Below are 22,111 nucleotides of genomic sequence, written 5' to 3' on the forward strand. Positions count from 1 at the left end.
CATATATAGAACACATCAGTTTTGGAAATAAAAATAATTAGTAATTTCACTGGCTATAAACTTTCAAAAATGATGTAGGTGGTTTCAGAAACACGTTTTTACTATAATGATATCACTAATGACTAAATGTTACTTAAATCTGCCTACTGTCTAAAATTGTTAAGTTTTAAGATTTTTTTGTTTAGAATACCGTTATATTATTTAAATTAGTAAAATTATTATATATTTTATTTTTAGTTTATTTATGTTTGGATTTATTTGTATTTCTCTGTGAATGTTTATTTTTAATTTCTTTTATAAAATTAAAATATATTGTTTTTCGTTTTTTTAATAAATGGCTATAATTAATTGATTAAATTGTCTAACAACTACACTTACTTTTTGAGTATGTGAAGATACTAAGCCTAAATATAGGTGAGTGGTAATTGAAGTTATTTACAAGCCCACTTTTTTAAAAGTTTCGATGTTACAGTTTTTGGACACGGTGTAGCACTCGTCGACCAATGCAGGGATATTAAGGTAGCGATCGGCTATGGCCTGTAGTAAAGAACCATCGCAGCATTTACCTGAAGTGATTTCAGGAACGCATGTAAACTTGGAGCGATATTCGCTCCCCAGTCCTCTAGGATGCAGACCCGAAGTCACCTTGCCTATGTAGGTAGGTGTTGTGTTTGCGAGAGGTGTGAGTCGATGTGCCTTGTCGCAGTGCTGAAGACCAGAGTGGATCCTCGCGTGCTCCTGAAGCTGCGCTCCGTGGTGATGCAGCTCGACCCGCGCCTCTCGACGGACCCGGACCTGCTGGTCGACGGCGACCTCCCTGGAGGAGGCAACCAGTCCCGCCCGCGCTACCGCGACTCGGCCGACGTGTGCGGCGACGAGTTCAGGGGCCCGCGGCACGGCTACCCCTACTACCAGGAGGGCTTCGTGCTGTCCCCGGGCTGCGACTTGAAGAGGAGGCGCCCCGTCAGCGAGCTGCTCACCGTGCTGCTCAGCCTGGCCGGGGAGGACTCGCCCGAGGCGGTGCTGCAGGGCGCGCGCGGCTACCACTCGCGCATCAGGGTGGTCGTCGCCGTCGCCGACAACAGCTCGCGCGAGCTGCTGAACCGCACGGACCAGGCCGCGGCGAGGTTGGGGCGCGTCGACGTCCTGAGGGTCTCCCCCGCGGACGCCGCCCGGCCAGGGAGGGTCTGGAACCGCATGGCCCAGCTCGCCCGCACGCCCTACGTCCTTCTCGGGCGAGGCCTCACGCACCTCAACTCCTTCGCGCGCCTCGAGCGCCAGATATACGCCATATCGAGGTCGGGGGCCGTCGCCGTAGCCGGGGGAGCGTTCCGGAACCTCACTGGCCACTGGAAGGTCGGCTGCTACCAGTCGGAGGTGCGCAACTACTACCTGCGCTACCTGGAGGGCTACCGCTACTCGGAGCGCGACTGCATGTACTGCGACCACCTGGAGGGGCCCTTCGTGGCGAGGACCGCGGCGCTGGCGGAGATCCCGCTGCACGCGGAGCTGCCCGAGGACGTGGTGTTCGAGGACTGGTTCCTGCGGCTCAAGGCCTCCGACCAGCTGGCCATGAGCTGCCCGGACGCCATGTACTTCGTGCACGGCGCCGACCAGAGGAAGGTGAGCGGCTCGCCGGAGCGCCAGCAGAGGCGGCAGGACTCGTGGCTGTCGCTGGCCAAGGAGTGGCAGGTGCATCGGGTCTTCCTGCCGCCGAACATCATCTACCTGTTCTCGTGCAAGGAGGTGGGGCTGTCGTGCTCGCCGGCCAAGTGGGTGCACAGCTACCTGCTGCCGTCGTGCTGCCTGGTGCAGGTGGCGCGCACCTTCAAGGCGCTGGACGACTTCGCCGCGGAGCGCGGGCTGCGCTACGAGCTCAACTCCGGCTCGGTGCTCGGCGCCGTCAAGCTGCGCAGCTTCATGCCGTGGGACCTGGACGGCGACGTGACCTTCGAGCAGCGCGACTACGCCACCTACCACAAGAAGCGGCACTGGCTGCGCGGGAGAGGCGTCCGGCTCGACGGCTTCCAGCCGGCCACGCCCGGCAGCCCGGCGCGCTTCAAGATGTGCACGCCGGAGGTGGGCGTGGACATGATCGGCTCGGACACCATGAGCACGGTGTTCCTGCCGGCGGACGTGCGCGAGGCGCCCACGCGCGTCAACGTGCTGGGGCTGTGGCTGCGCGCGCAGGCCAGCCCGGGGCTGTACGCGCGCAACCGCTACGGGCCCAACTACCTGCGGCACTCGCAGTCCTGGCGCTACCTGGGCCTCAAGGACGGCTGGGGCGAGTACCGCGGCGCCGGGTCGTGGAGCGCATGCCCCAAGGAGCGGCACCACGCCTGCCTCGACCACTACCCCGTGGACGGCAGCGTGGACTTCGTGCCGCAGGCCGTGCACTGACCCGTCATCACCATCACTCATTTCACCTCTTAACAAGTAGTTGGATGGAAACTTTATTTGAAATTTTTTATTGAAATACATCTAGTATCTTACACAAACAAAAAATATTCATCATATAAGATACAACATCTATTAATTTCAGGTCAACCTGAAACTAACGAACTATGCAAACAAAACTCGGAATTCGTATTTAACCTACTTCTAACTGTCGTATCGATTTGAAACTTTGGAAGTCTGTGTAATCTCGATGACGATGTAGTAATTTGGTACCATCGAACTGATCTGATGAGGGACTCAGGAGGTGGATATAGCGGAACTCTTCAGTGGCTACCAGTGAAATCTTTAGAGTTTGGACTCCTTTAGCTTGTTTTAACGCGTCACGCACATTACACTTGTGACGAGGGGCTTCTGGATTATTTATACTTGACAAGTTTCAATTCTATATGACAGTTAGAAGCAGGTTGAAATCGACTCAAAGATTTGTTTGCAAAGTTCGTTAGTTAAGTTGTTAGTCGGGTGTCTCAGATTTCGTTTTCGCTTTCACCCCGAGATACCCGAATAGAGAGTGTTTTTGTTTTGTTTTTTAAAACTATAATTTATTTACTACACAGATGTAGTTTAACAAGAATGTTTTGATTTACAAAACGTTTTCGCAGTGCATTTTGTTAGAAACTTTCGCATCCACATGAAACCGTCGCAGAATAGATTCGAGTGTGTACATGAATCATCCACATGTGTGTTAGTGGCCTGAATGAAATTAAATTTTGAGCCTCTAAGTGGGCCATATTGGGCATAGTTACCTTACAACTTTTAGTTTGAATGTTTCACGTCCGTAGTAAATACACTTAACATCACTTGTACTGTAACACATAAACTAAAACATGAAACATTTTGTGAGTGTTACTAAATTTATGGGTAAGGTTAACTCTACGAAACGTTTTTTGTAAACGTTTTATGTAGCGTGGATATTTTTTTATCAAAGTAATACAAACACAAAATAATTTGTAGCAACAGCATAACTATTCAAATGAATAATGCTAAGATATAGTAGATTCCCTTTTAATTAATTGTGTGATAGTATGGTTGCTTGGCCAAAACAAAACAATTTCATCTCAATAATTCAAAATTTTCTGTAAAATAAACCTATGTTACAACTATGCCCTATTATGTACCAATCTCATTAAAAACATTTTCTCTATAAAATGATTGGTTTTAAAATATAATTGGTTTAAAAAATATTTTAATTGTCACGAAATATATCGTGAAATATCTCTAAAGGCCTTCAATTTGTGATAAAATTCCTAGAATTATCGCTTATCGACACTGAATGTAGGGTAAAGTAACTACGGAAATAGAAGAAGTGTGTACCAAAAATGGACCAAAACTAAAAGTCGTATTTAAGTATTTATCATTTCGGAATATTTCCAATGAATAATACTTTATTAATGATGATAGTATTTAGTGTCAGAAAAACTAGATAAAACAAAAGTTATCACAAAAACTATTGTGTATATTCTATAGAGTAAAGTTAAAACCATACAAAGTTTTTCAAATGAGGTTTTTTATACTATGTGAAAATGAAAATAGTCTCATGGAAGCATTCAAAAATAATTCTTGAATTTTACAACAGCTGAATTTTGTATCACATATTTTCATACTAATAGATAATAAAATACGTTTATTTATATTTAAAAATATTATGTCCATAAATTTTATAAGTTACAAAGTAATATAAAATACTAAAATAATATTTAAAATGTAAAACACAGTCTATCCAGAAATATACATATTTAAAACTTAACTTCTGATTATGTCTAACCACTCAAAGATGGAGCCATACATGTATCTAACGAATCATTAAATTTTTATCATATTTAGTTCAATGGTAACAAACCCCGTTAAAATGATATTTTTGGATTTGTCCAGGCTTTAATCATTTCACTTTACTAACTCGTTTAAAATTTAAATAAAATATTTAAGTATATTAATTTTACTAACTCTAAATTTTGTAGTTTTATGTCTGCCAAATTTTCTTGAAAAAAATATATTGTTAAAAATTGACAAAGAAATTCTTATATTTAATTATAACTTTATGATGTTAGAAATAATGGCAAACAATCTTATAGATTTTGCTTGCTTTAAAAAGTTAAAAAAATAATAATGTTGTCCCTCCTTGTTTGAAAATATATTTGTGAAACACTTTAATTCCATTATAATATAGTTTTAGCAAGGATTTATCTTAAAGATATAAGAGTAGCATAAAGATAAAAGATGAATGCAAGAACTTTATAGTTTTTTTTTTTTGTTTCGATGGCTTGCAAAATATTACGAACCTTTAAATAATGTTCTCAAGAAATCGGAGACAGCGTGCGCTATAACCGAATGGTGATGACTTCATGTAGGCTTTTGGACATACGCCATTGCTTAGCACACGTATGTCTGTAGAAGAAAACTTCAATAAAACACAAATGACAAAAAACACAAATTCAAGCAAAAAATTGCTGTTGTCAGGATTTAACGCCACACAATACTCCACAACAGACAACAGCAATTTTTTGCTTGAATTTGTTTTTTTTGTCATTTGTGGTTTTTCGTAGTTTTCTTCTACAGACACACATGTGCTAAGCAATGGCGTATGTCCAAAAGCCTACATCAAGTCATGCACTCCCATTGCACAAATCTTTCAAAGATAATACCGAATGGTGATGTTTTGACGCACTTCAAGGAGCAAAATGGTTTTAATAACCATTCATTTTTCTGCACACATTATAAACAAAGTTTAATAATGAATCATCTCACCAGTTTGTTTATTTTTTTATTTTTCAATTGCTTGAAGCACTGTGTGCATGTTGTTCTGTATGTGTGTGTGTGTGTGTGTGTGCGTGTGTGAAAGAGTAAAGTTTATTTTTAAATTATCGTTTTTATTGATTTGAAAGCTCAAAATTCCTTAACGGAACAAAGCATTTTTTTCTTAAAAAACTTTTTTTTCAGTTATCAAATACTGAAATGTTGCTTTAATATATGCATTTACCTATTAAAAGTTGTAAATTTTTTGTTATACTAATATTATTTAAATTAAAAAACAATATGATCTGTTAAATTGCAGGGAAAAACATTAGTATTACTACGAATTGTTTTTCCTGCAACATTTATATTAAAATTCCATTCAAGGACTGTAATGCTGTTTAAATTAAAGGTGATTATGTGATTTACATTATGAGACAACATTCTTAATCTCAAAGTATGATTTTTTTAAAGTCTAGTGTTAAGTTATCTATTTACTTTGCATTTAATACTTTCAAACATTTCTTTTGTTAAATGTTTATACGTGTAATAATTATTGCAGCTCTGCGAGTTTAGATTCTAAAAACGCACATGTACGACATCTCAGGCATAAATAATTCGGATATTTTTAACTACTCTACAACATATAGTTTGCAATGAATAAATGTTAGTACTAAGTTATAATTGCATAAATCAAATAATGAATATCAATATGAAAATGCGTGCAAGTCTAAGTTAATGTACCACTCAGATGTGACAGCAAGTGAGTAATGAAAAGAAAAAAAACGTAATATTTCTAAAATTTATGCCTTATTATTTATTTCTTGATCAGTTTGGATATTTGTTAACTGGGTAAATGTCTTGTTTATCCAAAACACGACTAAAATGATGGAAGGTTTTTGCATATTTATCAAAATAAGTTTGCTTGAAACTATCTCGTTGCATGACATGGATGAAATACTATTCTTGATGGATTGATTATCAAATAATTTGCCTAAACATAATTTCAGTTGGATAGTTATGCAAACCTCTTAGGACTCTCAAGAAGAAAAATAAAATTAAAACAAAGTGTTTATTCTAGATGGAGCAAAAATTTTACACAGGAAAACATGAATTGTGTAGAGATATTGACTGTAAAAACTTAAATGTGGTGTAAATAAATTAAATCTCGTTGTCTGTTCAAATACGATTTGAATGATAAAGGACGGGAAACTACGTGTAATCTCTGCATTGACGCTATGGCAAGCAATATGTTATTAAATATCATGTACTTCTTTGAATGTTGTATTATTATCCATAGTTAAGCAACGAATCCACGTGGTAATACATTTACATTACTCTTGAAATAATCTCGTAGGTGATACTGCAAGATAATTTACATGCACCAAAATAATAAACTCTAAATACTATTTTTTTTAAGTTTTCTTGCTTGATAAGTACTTCCATAAATAAAAATGTAAATAAATAAATATATTACCGAAAAAAACTTACAAGAAAAAAAAATTGTTATAGAAAATAATAACTACTTGAATAAAACTTGATCGCAAGACGTCAATAATGGACATCAGTAACTATGAAGCTATTATAAATTACCTTCAACGGAACGTGTCTATCTTAACCTCATTTGTTAGAATGTTTTCTACGTATTCATGCTCAACATTTTATCAGAGTTCTGCATTCTTTGAAGGTGGTATTTTATTAATATTTAAATAGTTTGTGTAATACACTTTGATTGTTATTAACATGTCTAAAAATTATTAATGTTTCACCGAGACCATGCGTTCTATGATAATCCGTTTTCTAATAAATTACATTATAAGTCCTTTTTGCTGAATGAATTTTGACTAATAATTAACTTTTAACATTGCGGTCAGTAAACCCGTTTTATTAAAAATATGGCCTAGATTAAGGCAAGCCTACAAATTAAATGTTTTAAAGTATTGAACGTTATAAATTAATTCTACTAATTAGTATTAACATTTGCGCTCTGAAATCATCTCATCGACAGTCCAACGAAATATTAAGTGTCAGTGGTAAAGTTCTTATAAAATACAATTCAAAGCTCTTCGCTATTAAAAATATCTTTAAACATTTTTGTATGCATATATATCTTTGATTACATTTCATATTATGTGTTTTGTCATAAGTGCTTGGGGCATGTTTTATGTGCAATAAAATGACTATGAATGTAATGTAGACAATTATATCAAACATGTATATAGAAATATTTATTTTATCCGTTATTGGGTGGCTGACGAAATGCTTATGGCAGTGGACCATAAAAATAAGTGTGCTATGTTTTTAACTGTTTGCGTACGCCGTATCATAAACGATGCTATTTTGCTTAAGTTTATTTTTAGCTAGTTTGTTTCAATCCCATCATGATTTTCACAGTTCCAGGGAATTGTTTTTTGGTGCGTGTTTCACGTATGCATTTTTGTAAATAAGACCCCGCTGTAAGCTTTCGTTGTTTGCATTATTATAATAAATACATAAACAGTAATAAGATATCTTGCCTGAAACTGCACAGCGTAGTTTACAATGGATAAGCATGTAATTGGATGACGCAGAAACTTTGAGAATTGTGAGACAATGTAAGTAAAACTTAAAGAATGGTTTCGTCGGGCACTTTTATTATACTTACTATACTAAATGATACATAGCGAAAAAAAGATTTGTGATTAAAATAAGTTGTTCTAAGAAATACCACACGAATTTTGATGAATTACTTCGTTAATTGTTGTAATTTACATGTCAGCTATAGTCACGTCACAGTTATTTTCACGTTTAAAATTTTTACGGTTAATTTTTTCACGATACTAGATATTAAAGTTGAATATAGTATTTTAGAATAATAATTATTTCAGTATATATATGTATGAAATATTCAATTCCCTCATACAATTTAAGAATTCATTTTTGGATCCCAAATAAACGTATATAGTTTACAGTTACGCTTGTAAATATTGGTAAACATTGCTTGAAATACATTCAGACAAATCTCCTAAGCAGCCAGATAAAGAAAAATAATAGTATCTTATTATAGTTAAGAAATATAATATTATTGCAGAATATTAACTGCTACCTTCATTTATCAACTCATGACTTTAAAATTCCCACATTAATACGTAAATAAAAATTCAACATTTGGTCAAAATTGTGTCCTCCTTTCATGCCATCCACTTCATTATGCGTTAAGTGAGCTGGGCTGTTACGTATGTTCTGGTTCTGAAGAAAACAGGTGGCGAGAAATTTGTACACGCATAACCAAATTCTTCCTTGCTGCTTCCAGCTAAGCCAAATTTGTTGTCTCCCATGTTATACGAATGTGCTAATGAATATATTTCCATAAAGTTTGTTTACCATTGGGTCATTTACGCAGGTTTTGTGTGAAGCGTCGATAAAATGAGCTATATTTTTTTTAATTTTTTTTTAGATAATTTTTAATTTCCTGTCAGATGTACCTTATATTTAAGCGTAAATCGTGATGAAAATACTACTAATTCATCTTTCAAAAGTGGTCTTTGCGTCTATTTTTCTATAAAATTAATATTCATAATACCCAGTGAAAAATATAATAATATCTATATTTTGTAAATTCTAAAAAATATAATAGTTAAAATATATGGATGGATGATTATAAGATAAGCAATGTTCTTTTTTTTTTTTTTTTTTTAGAAAAATATCGTGTTTTAGCTATTGAAGTACTATTTAATAGTTATGTGGTGTGATACTACGTAGCTCATAGCCTACTATTATGGTGTTTTAACTAGTTCAGAATCATAAAAACGTAACAATTTTGTAAAGAACCATGTATGTATTTTTTTTTACTTTGCGTGAGCTTAAAAAGTAAATGAAAAATTTTAAGTTAATTTTATTACCTTCTCTTAAGTAATCCCAAATTTAACTGAATTTGAATTAGTAAATTATACCGTCTTTCGATTGAGAAATTTTGAACTCACCAACAGTATCTCAATCAAATCTTAACTGGTTTTTTTTTTTTGTATTTGTTTAGGGACAAAAACTATTAAGCAGAAGAATTTCACATTGCTGCAATTATGTGCTTTTATTTTACATCTATCTATCGCTCAGCAAAGAGACAGTAACAGTAGCCTTAAATTTAAGAAAATATTTTGACCAAAATATTTTGTTTTCCGTTACAAAAGTTCAAACTGTGGTGACATTTAAACTGTTTTTTCGCCTTCTAAGTGTCAAAGGATTGTTTAACGACTATTCATAGAATAAATTGATGGTGTTCATTAAACTGTGTATATGTGTGAATTTTACTGTGCATTTAAATGTAAAATTGTTACAAACTTCCAATTAATCCTTTTTTATAGCTTTTGTGAAAATGATGAAATAAATGTTTGAAATACTGTGCATATTTTCTTCTAAACATTGTAAACATTTGGCGTACATAAACAAATAAATGAGGTGTACAGATGCATTTTGTGTCTTGATTTTAATAAGATAAGAAGCTGTTTATTCGCACTTACATGACTAAAATATTTTTTTTTAATTTTAGTTTACAAAATTATTTTGTTTTGAATTCATTGCAATTGCTGTCAGTTTATAAATAGAAAGTGCCAGGCAGTAGTATATAATAGTTCTTCTGGCTACTGGCTGTGGGGATGGTGTTGGGATCCGCCATCTTGAACTGTGACGTCACGGTGACTATCTTTTTTGCATGATCTTAAAAGGTGACCTTATACCTTGAACCTTGACATCAGCTGGCATTTATTGAGACCTTGTATCCGGCCACCATTTTGGATTGCGCCATATTGGTTTCTGCCCTCTTGTATTATGATGTCATAACCGCCATATTGGATTCTAGATCATTCCACAATTTTTGGATTCTAGAAATGTTCAACATTTAGAATCCCACCATTGTGAATTATGTCACATCCGCCATACTGAAAATTCGTGCTTACTATCTAAATAATCGGAAAAAAATTTTAAAATTTATAAAAATCATAGAATAAATTTTTAATGAAAAACGCACATACGACATAGACTTTGGAATTCTAGGTGCAATCCCTGTGAGGGAAATAATAACGAGGGCGATAACTCCTACTATCACAGAGGTTACCAGCAGACCGACTCAAAACTAGTTAAAGGAAATTGCAAGCAATTTTATTATGGTACTAAAATTAATTTCTGGCTTGGAATCTACACAAGAAATTGTCCATGTACATCATCATTGGCCAAAGACATCACGAGGTCACAGTTTGGTGCAAACTACAAGTACACACACACACACACACACATACATATATATATAAGAATGTCTATCAGTTTTTTTACAACTGCACCTTTTTTTCTCCGAATTTGATAAAATTTTGCACTCTTTAAAAGTCAAAACAAGAGGAAGGTCACTATAGACACAAGACTTTGAAAAAACCACCCCAACCTCCTTCCCGACCCCTTAAAGCAGATTTTTTTTACTTGATGATATTTGTACACTTAACATTGAAAACAAGAAGGAAATTACTGTATACTTATCCAAATACTTCCGGCAGACAAGCTAAGATCATCGCGTGCACCCAATCTTAAAAAAAAATTATTTCTAAACATTTAAATAACGAAGTGTTTGTTTGATTTGTATCTGAATTAAAAATCTTAAGTTGATAAAAGCTTGCGTCATGGATTTTTATACCCAAATGATAGTGAAATGAGTGTTACCTGAGATTTAGAAATATCGAGCCTCTTCACTCTGCGTTAAGATCTTGATAGGCTGGGTAGTTCAGCTACTACTTCATAAAATACTTCTATATTAATAGAAATAATTACATAAATTCAATACGCATCAATAAAGGTAAAATGTGACATCTCTTCGCCTCGGAATCTACGTAGTTCCATGGCTCCGAGCCCTGATCTGTCAATCTGTCCACGGGTATTTGCGGTATTTTAATAAAATTCATTGTCAAAAATCAGGTCGAAAGTGGGGGTTTAGTACTTTTTCAAGCATTTTTCGCTTTTACCAGAGCCTTTTCAATATAAAGTTTAACATTTTGCTGTGCAAATCGAATGATTTGATATTTTACGTAGCTGCTCCAAAACAAATTCTAGTGGCGGGCGTGGAAACTATGGATATTCGCACAATTTGCATACCAGAATAATATGGCGGATGTGACGTCATACTAGCTGGTGTTATATATACCTTGGTATTAGTGGTAGAAAGTCGGTCTGTCGGTGAATTCCGCTGAGGAAGTATCCATCGCCATTTTTTGCTCTCAACGGGTTCGAATGGAGGATTCCATGATGTCTGTCAGTGTGTTTTTTAATTTTTTTAAATTGTATTTAATTTATTTTGTTAAATCAAAGTTTTTCACGAATTTTTCTAATGAAAATTACAAAATTGTTTATATGGCAGAAAAATTTCAAAATAGCTATATGATATTTTATTAGATTTTTATTATATAAATTTTTTGATTAAATTTCAAATTTTTTCCAATTTTTTCTGATAATAATTTCGGATTTTTAAATATGGCAGCCATAACGATATTGCAACAATGACATCACTATTCAAAATGGTGGTTTTCAGCAAATTACAAAATGGCGGATATAACTTCGGCGACTTAGGGCGGCTAAACGACAGAGAATTCAAGCAGCTAGAAGCTATGAGGAATTCTCATTTTTACAACGACAAAAGTAATTTGAGGCATTTAGATTATCGAATTTTTGAAATTTTTTATTATTTCTCTCAAAAATAGAACTTTTGAAATTTAATTTTTTTTTAGTTTTTTTTGGCGAAATTTTTTTAAAAAATGTGACATTTTTGGCTAATATTGGCCAATATTAAGTCTGTTTTGTCAATTTTTGACGGTTTTTAAAGGTCAGGGTCAAGTAATCCAATATATTACAAACAATATGGCAGACATCGGCTCCAGCTCTAGTTCCGGCGGCAGCACCAAGAGCCCCCAATTATATACTACTTACGATTGCAAAAGGAGGGCTTGGCTATACCTTTAAGGGGAAGCAATATCTTTTTGCACGAAAGAGTTTATGAGTTGTTCTAAGACAAAGTAATCGTCTGAGTAATGAATCTTTTTTGTCTGAATTCCAGCTGATTAAAAAATATTATAAGTGCAGATTTGGTGTAAGAAATTCACTAATTAAACGAAACTTTGAATAAAATCACATGTCTCATTACGTAAAAAATTGATTGGATTCTCAGAAAAAAACAGAAGCACTCCGGGAATACCAGCAGAATTTTAGCTAGGAATAATACGCTAAGATATTACAGAAAACCAACGTACATTTTGCTAAATCATCAAAATAAACATGAGTGAACCACAAAATTTATATTTAAAAAAATTGGTTTTCTGTAAAGTCGGTTTACGGACGATAGTTTAAAGTGACAACGACATAACAAAACATTGATGAAATGATTGCACACTTTTATGAATAAAATTGAATCATTTTTATTGAATTATCACTATTTTGTTGATACAAAGAAGGAGTGAAATGAAATCTACAATTTAATTGATAAATTTACTTTTATTTGCACTCATTAATTCAAATATGATTATTACTTTAACGAAGAGATTATTTTAACTATTAATTTTATACATGTTTCCTATTTAACTTCTTTTAATCTAAGTTATTCTGTTAAGGATAGGACGATGATAGGAAAAGTAGGAAACGAATGGGAGTGTTTCAAATTTAATGTGCCTCGAAAAAATCAAATCGATGCCGATGGTTGTTCCAATCGAGTGGAAGAGAGATATATGCGGCGCAAGCGTACAATGAGCGTAACGGGACAATGTGTGTAACGGGATACTTTTTCGTGCGTGCAGCCGGCGTTCATCGATTTATTAGACGTTGTCACGTCAAACGTTAACTTTTCTATGACTTTAAAACCAAATAAATAAAATGTTTATACAATAACTTCACGGCTTGTAAGCACACGCATATTTTAACTGAACCCACTTTTTAATATCTAACATTTATTTTAATTAACTTTACCATCGACAGTGCAAGCTCTTACATATGTTTTTACTAGTCTATATTTCTTTATAATTATTGTACAGCGGGATTGTAAATTTGTTTGCAGGAAATTAACTAAAAAATTGCGATACCAGTTATACAAATTATATTTCACTGTTATGAAATTGGAAAATTCATGCTGAACGAACAACATAAGAACACATAAACATGTTCGTTACCGAGGTTAGATGTTACAGCACGTGTTAATGACACACGAAACTACAGTAAACGCGTGGAATAACATCATGTCAGTGTTAAGAAGACTGAAAGTATCCGCTCTACCACTCTGCTTCTGGGGTAGAGCGCCTGCCTTGTGACTTGAAGGACCCGGGTTCGCGCCCCGGCTCCTCCAAGGCGGGTTGCCCAGACAAAATGGTGGCATTTTCTCTGGTAGGAATACAATCCCATGTAACAAGTCAGGCTACCAAAGAAACGGTGGGTGGAACAGAAAAAAACCTTCCAGGTGGCTTCCAAATGGAGAGCCCGTTTTTTTTCTTGGGCTCCCCATGCGGTGGCCATTCCGGGGGTTTCTCCGGGGAAACGGAGTTTTGCAAAAATATTTTTTGTAGGTTTGTAGCGTTTTAGTATTTAGCAACTGTAGCATTATATTTCCAACATGTTATAAATAAAGCTCAAACATTTAAAACATTTTTGTTTTTGTACAAAAATGTATTAATTAGGTGTGCATCAGTCAGTGAGTGGTTGTGTGTTCATATTTTCTTGGAGTATTATTGACGGTTAAATTCTAGTCATAAACCTTTGTTTTGTAGTATTTTAGCAGTTTTTGACGAAAAAATATTTATAGGCACATGAATTCTATTCCTAAAAATCACATAGTTATCAATCAGGAATATCGTCTTTAACACAAGTTTTATATGTATATATATATTTATGTGTGTGTGTACCAGTATAATTCCAGATGTAAATAAAATATGCTATTTATTTCAACATGAGTAAACCCTTTGATACGTTCCAACATAATCTTATGATAAAAAAATTGTCAATTTTAGGCCTCGTCAAGCAATGCGTGGTATATATGTTTTAATTGTATTACAAATAGACGCTTTGAAGTCAAATTTGCAAATGGAGTTTTTTGGTATTAAGTGTTCCGCAAAGTAGTAGTTTATCTCAACTACTCTTCAATATTTAATAAATGATATTCCAACTGTAAACAGAATTGATCAAGAAAAGATGCTAATGAAAAAAAAATTGGTTGGCTGTAAAGTCGGTTTACGGACGATAGTTTACCGTGACAACGTCAAAACAAAACATTGATGAAATGATTGCATACTTTTATGAATAAAATTGAATAATTTTTATTGAATTATCACTATTTTGTATGAATACAATGAAGGAGTGAAATGAAATCTACAATTTAATTGATAATTTTACTTTTATTTGCACTCATTAATTCAAATATGTTTATCATTTTAACTTTAAATTTTATACATGTTTGCTATTTAACGTCTTCCAATCTAAGTTATTCTGTTAAGGATAGGACGATGATAGGAAAAGTAGGAAACGAATGGGAGTGTTTCAAGTTTAATGTGCCTCGAAAAAGTCAAATCTATGGTTGTTCCAATCGAGTGGAAGAGAGATAGATGCGGCGCAAGCGTACAATGAGCGTAACGGGACAATGTGCGTAACGGGATACTTTTTCGTGCGTGCAGCAGGCGTTCATCGATTTATTAGACGTTGTCATATAAAAAAAATGTTGGAATAACCAGGCCTACATTGTTCGTAGCCATACACAAAAATATTTTTTTAAAGACATTGTTACAAATGCATATATCGGTTTATGTCACTGGTGTCTTATTGGCATATTTTCATTTACTTAAACGATTAATATAGGCCTAACCTGGCCTGCCCGAAAAGTTTCCATAGGGTTAACCTTTTAATTAAGATACGCCAAGCCTACCATGCATGTAAGTTTTAAAAGAACATGTTTTATATAATATAATAGTCACAGTAATGTTCCTGTCTATAAGATACTTAAAACGTTTTCTTAGTTTATACCTTAGCATTTCAATTTAAAAAGTTTTGGTTCAAATTAAGACCGATAGGACTAATTTGTAACCTGTTTTAACTGAAATTATTTACCTCATTTAAGGGTGATTGGTATTCTGGCAGTCTTCCGGGAATATTTTGCACATTCCCATGGTTTCGTTTTGTAGGACCTCTTCAAATTTTATTTTCATCGACTGTGAAAGCCACATCAATGTCTGCATTCATATTTATAATTACGAAGCATTAAACACAACGTTAAAAGTAAAGACTCACAAACAGCTGGCGCATAGATCACATTTTATAGTAGTCATGGAGATACACCGAGCACATTCTATTGGATTTTTATACAACTGCTTGGAGAAAAAATGCTCATAAATCTGTTAGTTGTGCATTAGAATTGGGACTTGGATCACTTTTAAAAATCAATAACTGGCACAAATATCATTTATAATTTATAGATTTGAAGCCTTATGGTTACATTCCTCGACAACAACTTGCAGAAAGGAAAAAAATGCTGGTGTTCTTGAAAACAAATGAGAGCAAGTGTTTCAGTAACACCATACATCGGTAACGAGCAAATTCATGTGACCTCATGTTGCAAATACACATAAAATGCGAAAGTGGTCTCGAAATTTAACGTAGAATTATTTTTAATATTGCCAATCGTCATAAGTATACGCCAATTATGTATTCAACTACATTCCTGGACGAGAATCATACGTAGTTTCCGCACCCGCCACTAGAATTCGTTTCCCGAACAGCTACGCCGACTATCGATTCATTCAATTACCAGAGCGAAATGTTAAACTGTATAATGAAACGGCTATGATTAAAAGCGAAACGCACTTGATGAAATATTAAACCCCAGCTTGGGACCAAATTTTTGACGAGGAATTTTATTATAATTACTGCAAATATTGTTAAAACTCATTAAACAGTTAATGCTATAAAGAGTCCTTTTGGGTTTGTGAACCTTGGTTCACGCTATCCACAATAGAGGATAGCGACGTGGTTACACATTTCCGTTCCTTGTGACTTCCGTTCCATTTACGAAATTACTACTACGAAATGCCGTATACCGAGGGTTTCATTTATCGGATAAAGTTCACAGGCTTAACGTACGCATACGGGACACCGGAAAACCCATATTTGGATCTGGAGCACATACGGAACAATCAGAAAGTGAATGTGCAGTGTGGGGTTATGCATGGCCAGGTTATTGGAACCTAGCTTTTTTCAAAAGCAGACAGTGAACATGAATAACTACCTAGGTATGCTGCATCTTATACTGTACCAAAAATTTAACACTTTCAGTCTAACAGCGGCGCAAATCTGTAAGATTCACAGGCAAACCCGCGGAAATTTCTAGGGGGACCGCTCGGCCCAAGAGTTATGCTCGTGGTGTTTAGTGACATATCTGGGTATGGTGCTTGTATGTTGTATACTACTCATATTTTGGCATACATGCATGCCATTAGCAGAAAACTTTCAAATATAGAAAGATTTTTCCGCAAGACAGAGTATCGACATCAAATCCGTTTCACAGTCACGCTTTTGCAAGTGCAGGTAGGCCCCATCAGTGAAGGGCTTCTTAATTCCAGCTCCCCCCCCCCTCCCCCAGAGATCTACGCCCATGGAACCTAACGTCACTCTACATCAACAAGATGGTGCCCCACCTCACTGGAGTCTGCAGATACATACGTACCTAGACAGCACATTTCCAGGAAGGTGGTTTGGCAGAGATGGTCCCATACTTGGCCTCAACACTCGACTGACATCACAACTCTGGATTTTTTCTTCTGGTTTTATGTCAAAAGCAATATGTTCCAAACACCGATTACCTAGCAAACTTGATACCCTGAAGACCCGTTTTGGGAACTTGATCTCGAATATTCCAACAGACATGTTCCGTAGAACATGGAAAGGGCTAGAATATCGTCTAAATGATCTCCGAGCTAACACGAGAGACACATAGTTCTAGTAAAGTAGTAAAAACAAAACTTCCAGAGTGTTACTTTAACCTACAATTTTCCATAACCCCTATAGAACTTTAGAGACGGAAGTCTAACGCACGTACATAAGGACACACTTACACTTCGTCTTTTTTTCAGTCATAATGAATTAAAGATATATTTGTAAACGTAAACATTTAAATCAGGTTGAAAATGATCAATCTTATCCAGCAATAACCTCGACAAAGTATTTGTTTTCATTCTTATCTGGACATACTTAAAAAAATATATATATATTTAAGTAGTAGTTATACTTTATTTGCCACATTGTTTTAGGCACTTAACAGTTAAGGCATTCTACTAAAACAAACTGCGCAGTTAAAGTTTTAAATGCAACCGTGTGATGATTAATTTTTTCAGAGTATAAAAATGGCAAGTCTTGACGTTTTGAATGTAATGTATTGTGTTCTTAAGAAATAAATATTTCAGCTGTAAGTCCTCTTCTGACATGTTGGCGATTATGTAAAAATAATGCGAGAGAAAAAAAGGGAGAGATTTAGCTGAGCTGTCGCACTGGACAGTCTTGATGCGCTATCAGGTTTATCATGCAGCTCTATTCTTCACTCGTAGGCGTTACCGCGTTACCACTTCACGTAAGCGTTACCACTTTTGCCAGACCAAACAACATTTACTTTGGAGTTTCGCCAAGGAAGTTAAAAAAAAATTATCTGTGTCAAAATTTATCACTCACCTCTTTTTTTTGACAATTTGGGATAGTTTGGCAAAGTTTTGCCTTCAGTATCTGATCCAACTTTATTTTGAATGTTTTATGCCTTTCAAACTTACACGAGGCACAAGTATAATATAAAAATTAAGTGAGTTTGACATTTATGTAATTTATTATTGCTACACATACTTATTATAATTATTATATTGCTTTCGTTCGTTAGCTGTATATTTAGTGGAAATACGTGTTTTATTTTTTTAAATATTTATTAAAATAAGTAAAAATTATTTACTTACTCGTTTATAGGACAAGTCGAGTTGTTATATTGGGAAGGGATGTACGCACTTGGAACTGTATAATATTAGCTGAATTTGATGTTTGTAGGTGCCGCATAAGCATGGGAGAAATAAATGGGTAAATAGCGCAACATATATTTTTATAACAACATTTTTTCTTACAACCATTTATGCTACGATAAATCGCAATGGGACATAAAATATAAATATCATTAATTTAGATAAGGAAACTATAATTTAAGCATAAAAAAGTATTTATAAACAAAATAGAAAAATGTACGCTGGATTTAAGAAGTTGGCTGCAACTAAGGTATTACTGATGTAAATATGATAAGTCACAAGACCAAAACTTTAGATCTCACCAAATATGATACGACGATCCAATCCGTTGTTTTCATATGTGTTTCCTTTCGTCCACAATTGGCCTCCGAAGAAAGGACTGCATCGATTTTAAAAAAAAAGGCGTTTAAAACTCATTCTCTTTCGCTCTTCGAGAGCTCAGCCACTCAAACACTCACATGAGTAATGATCCAATTTTATATTAATATATAGACTTCATAAGAAAATGTTTAAGTTTTCAAAAATAGGAATTTTGAAATTGCTTTAGATGATGTATAATAGAATTAATAACTGTACTTCATCGTGTTTATTATAAATTTTACAGTTTTTATGAGCATTTATAATTTTTTTTTAAGCATTTCGGGATGCGTGGCTGTATTTATATTGTTTCGAAAGCGCAAGACCAATCGCAATGCCAGGTTCGGAGCTGGCTGGCGGCCCCGCATTATAAAAGTCGTCGCTACCCCTCCTCCGCCCACCGCTGCCCGCGCGGCGCCTAGCCTTGGCGCCGTTATCCATCGCTGAGCGCATTCGAGAAATTTCGCTGGCCGACGCGCGGAGCAACGCGAATTGACGTTGCTTTTCTGGACTGTTCGGGCGTCGGGTTGGCCCGGAATGACGCGACTCGTCATCGGCCACTCTCGTCCCTTCGAGAAGGACACCCCTAGGTACTTAAGCCACGACGCCGGCCTCCACGGTAGTTCCGAGCAAGTTCCGAGTGAATCCCGAGCAAAGGGAAGTGCGACGGCAGCGAAGAGGGTGAGAGACAAACACCCCTGTGACGCGGAGTTCTTCAGCGACGGAGTTGAGCGACAGATGCCACGTGAGTCCCGCGAAGAGTCCCTGGACGGTGAGTGCCGTGAGGAGTGCGAACTGCGAAACTTCCAAACATCGAGTGACTTGATAAACATTTTTAATGCCAGTGATATGTGTTTAGTGTAAATATTAGTAATCAATAAAACTGAAATAAATAAATAATTGGGCTATCCATTACGAACCCAGTTCTCCCCACATTAATAAAGTGTAACAATATATTTGAGATTAGTTCCCCCCCCCCCCATTTAATAAGTTAAAACCGGTTTACAATATTTTTAATGCTTACAAAAAATGTTTCATATTAAAAAGAAATTCTCTAAAATTTTGGAGCACATTTTGAAACATTAACATGTATTCATGTTTTTAACTTTGAATACGCAAGTATATAACATCCGAGTATTTTTACATAGTAGAGATGGAAATTATTCCGTAATGTAAAAAAGACAAATTTATACAAGTATTAAAAATTACGTATAATTGTGAAGGCTCGTGCTTTGTTGCAGATGCAGTTAGCAGCACTGTGTGTGTTTTATTTTGTTTGTTGCTTGACTTACCGCGAGGATCTATGATCGTCCCTCACGCCAGATGAGCATCTAATGTCGGGGAGAGCTTCTACACAGAAAGGCTAAAGGTAAAAACCAAAGTCATCAAAATTATTTCTACCCTTGAAGCTTTTCTTCCCCGCAATTCCTCGAGGAAAAAAGATCGAACTTTCGTTAGACCAGTTTGAGATACTGTATCTATAAAAATAAAAATATAATTATTAATTTATGATGAATAATTCATTTTATTCGCCACTCACAAATTATAAATAAGAATTGTAAACTGCAAGATTTTTTTATCTTAGAAAGGATCAAAATTTGTTCTTTTAATCCATTCCTTTTATTAATATATGGCACAAATGAAAATCCAAGATAATTTTCAGCATTGGATAGTTCTCCTGTTGGTACACTCACGTTAAAACGTTAAATATATTATGTACTGGAATATTTAATCTGAAAAAAAACCTGTATGCTAGAATTTGAGAAAGCAATAAAGTTATAGTTACTGATTGTAGCGTATCTTCAGAGGCTTACACATACTGTATTCAGGACGTGATTGTAAGGCCTTTAGTTTAGGAAAATATAACAGATAAAACCATCATGTTTTTATAGTTGATACGGAAAGGATGAATTAACTCTTCTTTAATATTATAGTGCTTTTCAAAGTTCGGAACATAGGTAGAAAAATTCCCGAATGTATGGTTTTCAAAGTAAAATATAAAAGAATAATTAACACAGCTAGAGTACACAATGATTAAAAGGGTATATAGAATTAAATAGGTCACCGCTGAAAAAAATCGCAGGATTTTTGTACGACAGACACATGTTCACGCATTCATTCTGTATCGCCAGTGACGTGTATACAGGTAACCTGATTTGTTCTTATTATGTTTTTGTTGCAAAAAAATTAACATAGATTTAATTTTAAAAAAATTGGTTGTCTGTAAAGTCGATTTACGGACGATAGTTTAACGCGACAACGTCAAAAGAAAACATTTATGAAATGATTGCATACTTTTATGAATAAAATTGAATAATTTTTATTGATATATCACTATTTTGTATGGATACAAAGAAGGAGAGAAATGAAATCTACAATTAAATTGATAAATTTACTTTTATTTGCACTCATTAATTCAAATATGTTTATTACTTTAACGAAGAGATTATTTTAACTATATCTTTTGTACATGTTTCTTCCAATCTGTGTTATTCTGTTAAGGATAGGACCATAATAGGAAAAGTAGGAAACGAATGGGAGTGTTTCAAGTTTAATGTGCCTCGAAAAAGTTAAATCGATGGTTGTTCCAATCGAGTGGAAGAGAGATAGATGCGGCGCAAGCGTACAATCAGCGTAACGGGACACAGCGTAACGGGACACATTTTCGTGCGTGCAGCCGGCGTTCATCGATTTATTAGACGTTGTCACGTCAAAAACTTCCGGGCTTTATAAATAAACTGATAAATAAAATATTCGCTTTTTAAATACTAATATTTCTGGATGCGAATCATATATATATATATATATATATATATATATATATATATATATATAATTTTTGCGGCCACCGCTATAATTCGCTGCCTAAATCGTAAACGTTGCTTGCCACCATCAAACGGAGATAAAAATTAGCGGAACGAAATATCCGGAAATTTAAAAATATCAGAAACAGATTTTCGATAAGTGAATTTATTAAAATGCTGCCCTTATTGTTAAAATTCATTTAAAGTTGTTATGGTAGGTTACCCCTACCTAACTATTTTGCCCCTAAACGGCAGAACATCTGCGAAACATTCAAGTTAAGAGGGTTGTATAACACTCAGGTATTGAAAACTCCTATAGCTACAAGAGAATCGCTGGTGGCCACGTGATTATTAACAGCTAAGCGAACGGCTTTTGGGCCCTGATGTGGTCATCAGCCGAGGTCCGCGATTGGATTAATTCTATAAAGTTTCTCCACACGTTAGAATTCATACTTTTATAGTATTACTAAAATATTAACCTAAAACATTTAAAAACAAATATTTAACACTAATAATATGTTTGTATATTAGCTTTTACTTAAAATACTGTAATCAATTTGTAATGGTTACCATTAAACCTTAACTTCGTTGAGCTAATTGAACTTTATTATTATATTTTTAATAACATAAACTAAAATTTTTCCAGTAACGAGATTCGAACCATGCCCCATAAGGTTACCAAGCGCGCTCTACCGCTATGCCATTTAAATTTTCTTTAATCGTAAATGCTAGTGA

The 22,111-nt window shown here is 35.3% G+C and overlaps 1 protein-coding gene across 1 annotated transcript; it reads right to left on the bottom strand.

Moving 5' to 3' along the window:
- Positions 1–253: 253 nt before the first annotated feature.
- LOC134529060 (uncharacterized) lies at positions 254–15,461 on the bottom strand. Its single transcript, XM_063362766.1, has 2 exons — positions 15,274–15,461; positions 254–1,973 (listed from the first exon to the last, which is right to left on the bottom strand). The coding sequence occupies exon 2, from the start codon at positions 1,696–1,698 to the stop codon at positions 436–438; it is 1,263 nt and encodes a 420-aa protein (XP_063218836.1). The 5' UTR covers positions 1,699–1,973; positions 15,274–15,461; the 3' UTR covers positions 254–435.
- Between the last annotated feature and the right edge of the window lie 6,650 nt (positions 15,462–22,111).

Source organism: Bacillus rossius, chromosome 1, assembly GCF_032445375.1.
Source record: "Bacillus rossius redtenbacheri isolate Brsri chromosome 1, Brsri_v3, whole genome shotgun sequence".
Classification (NCBI taxonomy): Eukaryota; Metazoa; Arthropoda; class Insecta; order Phasmatodea; family Bacillidae; genus Bacillus; species Bacillus rossius.

Bases quoted from the DNA above. Each gene is read 5' to 3' on its own strand.
- LOC134529060 (XM_063362766.1), bottom strand. From the start codon at position 1,698: ATGCACCTGCCACTCCTTGGCCAGCGACAGCCACGAGTCCTGCCGCCT.